Genomic DNA, 1,345 nt, shown 5'->3' with positions numbered 1-1,345 from the left:
ACACTGAGGGTTGCGATCCGTTGCCGGACACGAAAAAAGAGAAAAAGGAAAAAAAAAAAAAGCAAATACCCAGCTAAATATTTTTTTCCCAAGAAACAAAGATTCATTAATAGTCTAGGTCTAGGAATGAGGGTCAGGTAAGGATGTCAGCATTATCAGGAAGGACCACGGGCACAAGAAAGGGAGAAAGAACAACGGAGGGGAGGAAATGAACTCTGGGACACAAATTAACTTTTGCTCTAAACCAAAGCCTCCAGGGAGAGACAAGAAGTATAGGAAAATAAAACTGCACCAGGGGGAGGATTATGGATGCAGCCTTCCCACCTTGTCCTTCAGATTAGGACAACACATCTGGGAGCAGGAAAGGATCTATGAGCCATTTCTTAGGACAACGCACTCCCCTTGAGGACTGAGTGCTTGGGATTAGTGCCAATAAAAGTCTGATTTACCCTAAGGGAGTATTTTTAAGTGATGTGTTGGAATTGAAGTCTGCTATCAAGGCAAGGGGTTCTTTATTGAAAACATAAAATTTCAAGCTTAGGCTCAGAAATGGATTTTGTTCTGAAAATTAAATCCATTTGTAAGGGAGGTGAGCAGAAAGGAGGGCGCATAGCCCTGGGCTCTGGAAAATGATTGCTCTGGTGCTGCTGTCCCTGCGTGCGTCTGACCTGCGTGCACTGCCTCTTTGTTGCAGTCCCCTCCTGTGCACCCTTCAGTGAGCCTGGCTGCAAAGCTCGCCGACAGGAGGATGAAGAGATTTCTGCGGCGAGTATGTGCTTTCTTTCTTTGACCGTAGTTTTATGCCAGCCCAAGTTCAACGAACGTGGTAAACACGTGCTGCTGTCTGCCTGTTTCATTCTCTCCTTGAATGTCAGTGTCCACCTTGGGATGGGGCTCTGGGCAGAATGGCTGGTCCTCTGACCCTGCACAAGTTCCTCAACCTCCCTGAGCCTCAGTCTCCTGCACTATAACCCATGAGGTGGCTCAAAGGACTGAGGGAGGGACCCCATGGTCCCACGTGGTTTCAGTCCTTTCCTCGTTTGCTATTTTCATCCATAAATTCTGTTTTTATTTTATGGTGTTTTTTTGCTTTCCCGGTCCCTTCGTCCTGATGTAAAATTTGCCTTTGTGACATCCTCTGCTTCCCATTGCCCTGCCTGCCCTTTGCCTGTATCTCAGACTTTTTCTTACGTTTTTGTTTTTAAAGTTTAGAAATGACCAGTTTCAATAAGAGCGGAAACTGATCAAAATGTTAATCAAGGTTTTGTTGAATGATAGCGAAAAAAAAAAAAAAAAAAAAAAAGGAAAAAAAAATTTTTTTTGGACCCCCTGAGCCCAAAAAGGG

At 44.6% G+C, this 1,345-nt stretch overlaps 1 protein-coding gene across 1 annotated transcript in view; it reads left to right on the top strand.

Moving 5' to 3' along the window:
• The window catches only part of NMS (neuromedin S), a 14,529-nt gene that overhangs the window by 8,844 nt on the left and 4,340 nt on the right, over positions 1-1,345 (top strand). Inside the window, exon 6 of the mRNA XM_008593442.1 lies at positions 695-769. Within this exon, the coding sequence (XP_008591664.1) occupies positions 695-769 (75 nt within the window). The remainder of the gene's footprint in view (positions 1-694; positions 770-1,345) is intronic.

Source organism: Galeopterus variegatus, unplaced genomic scaffold (assembly GCF_000696425.1).
Source record: "Galeopterus variegatus unplaced genomic scaffold, G_variegatus-3.0.2 Scaffold9133, whole genome shotgun sequence".
Classification (NCBI taxonomy): Eukaryota; Metazoa; Chordata; class Mammalia; order Dermoptera; family Cynocephalidae; genus Galeopterus; species Galeopterus variegatus.
Note: the sequence above shows the minus strand (reverse complement) of the source record. Positions and strands in the feature narration are given on the sequence as shown.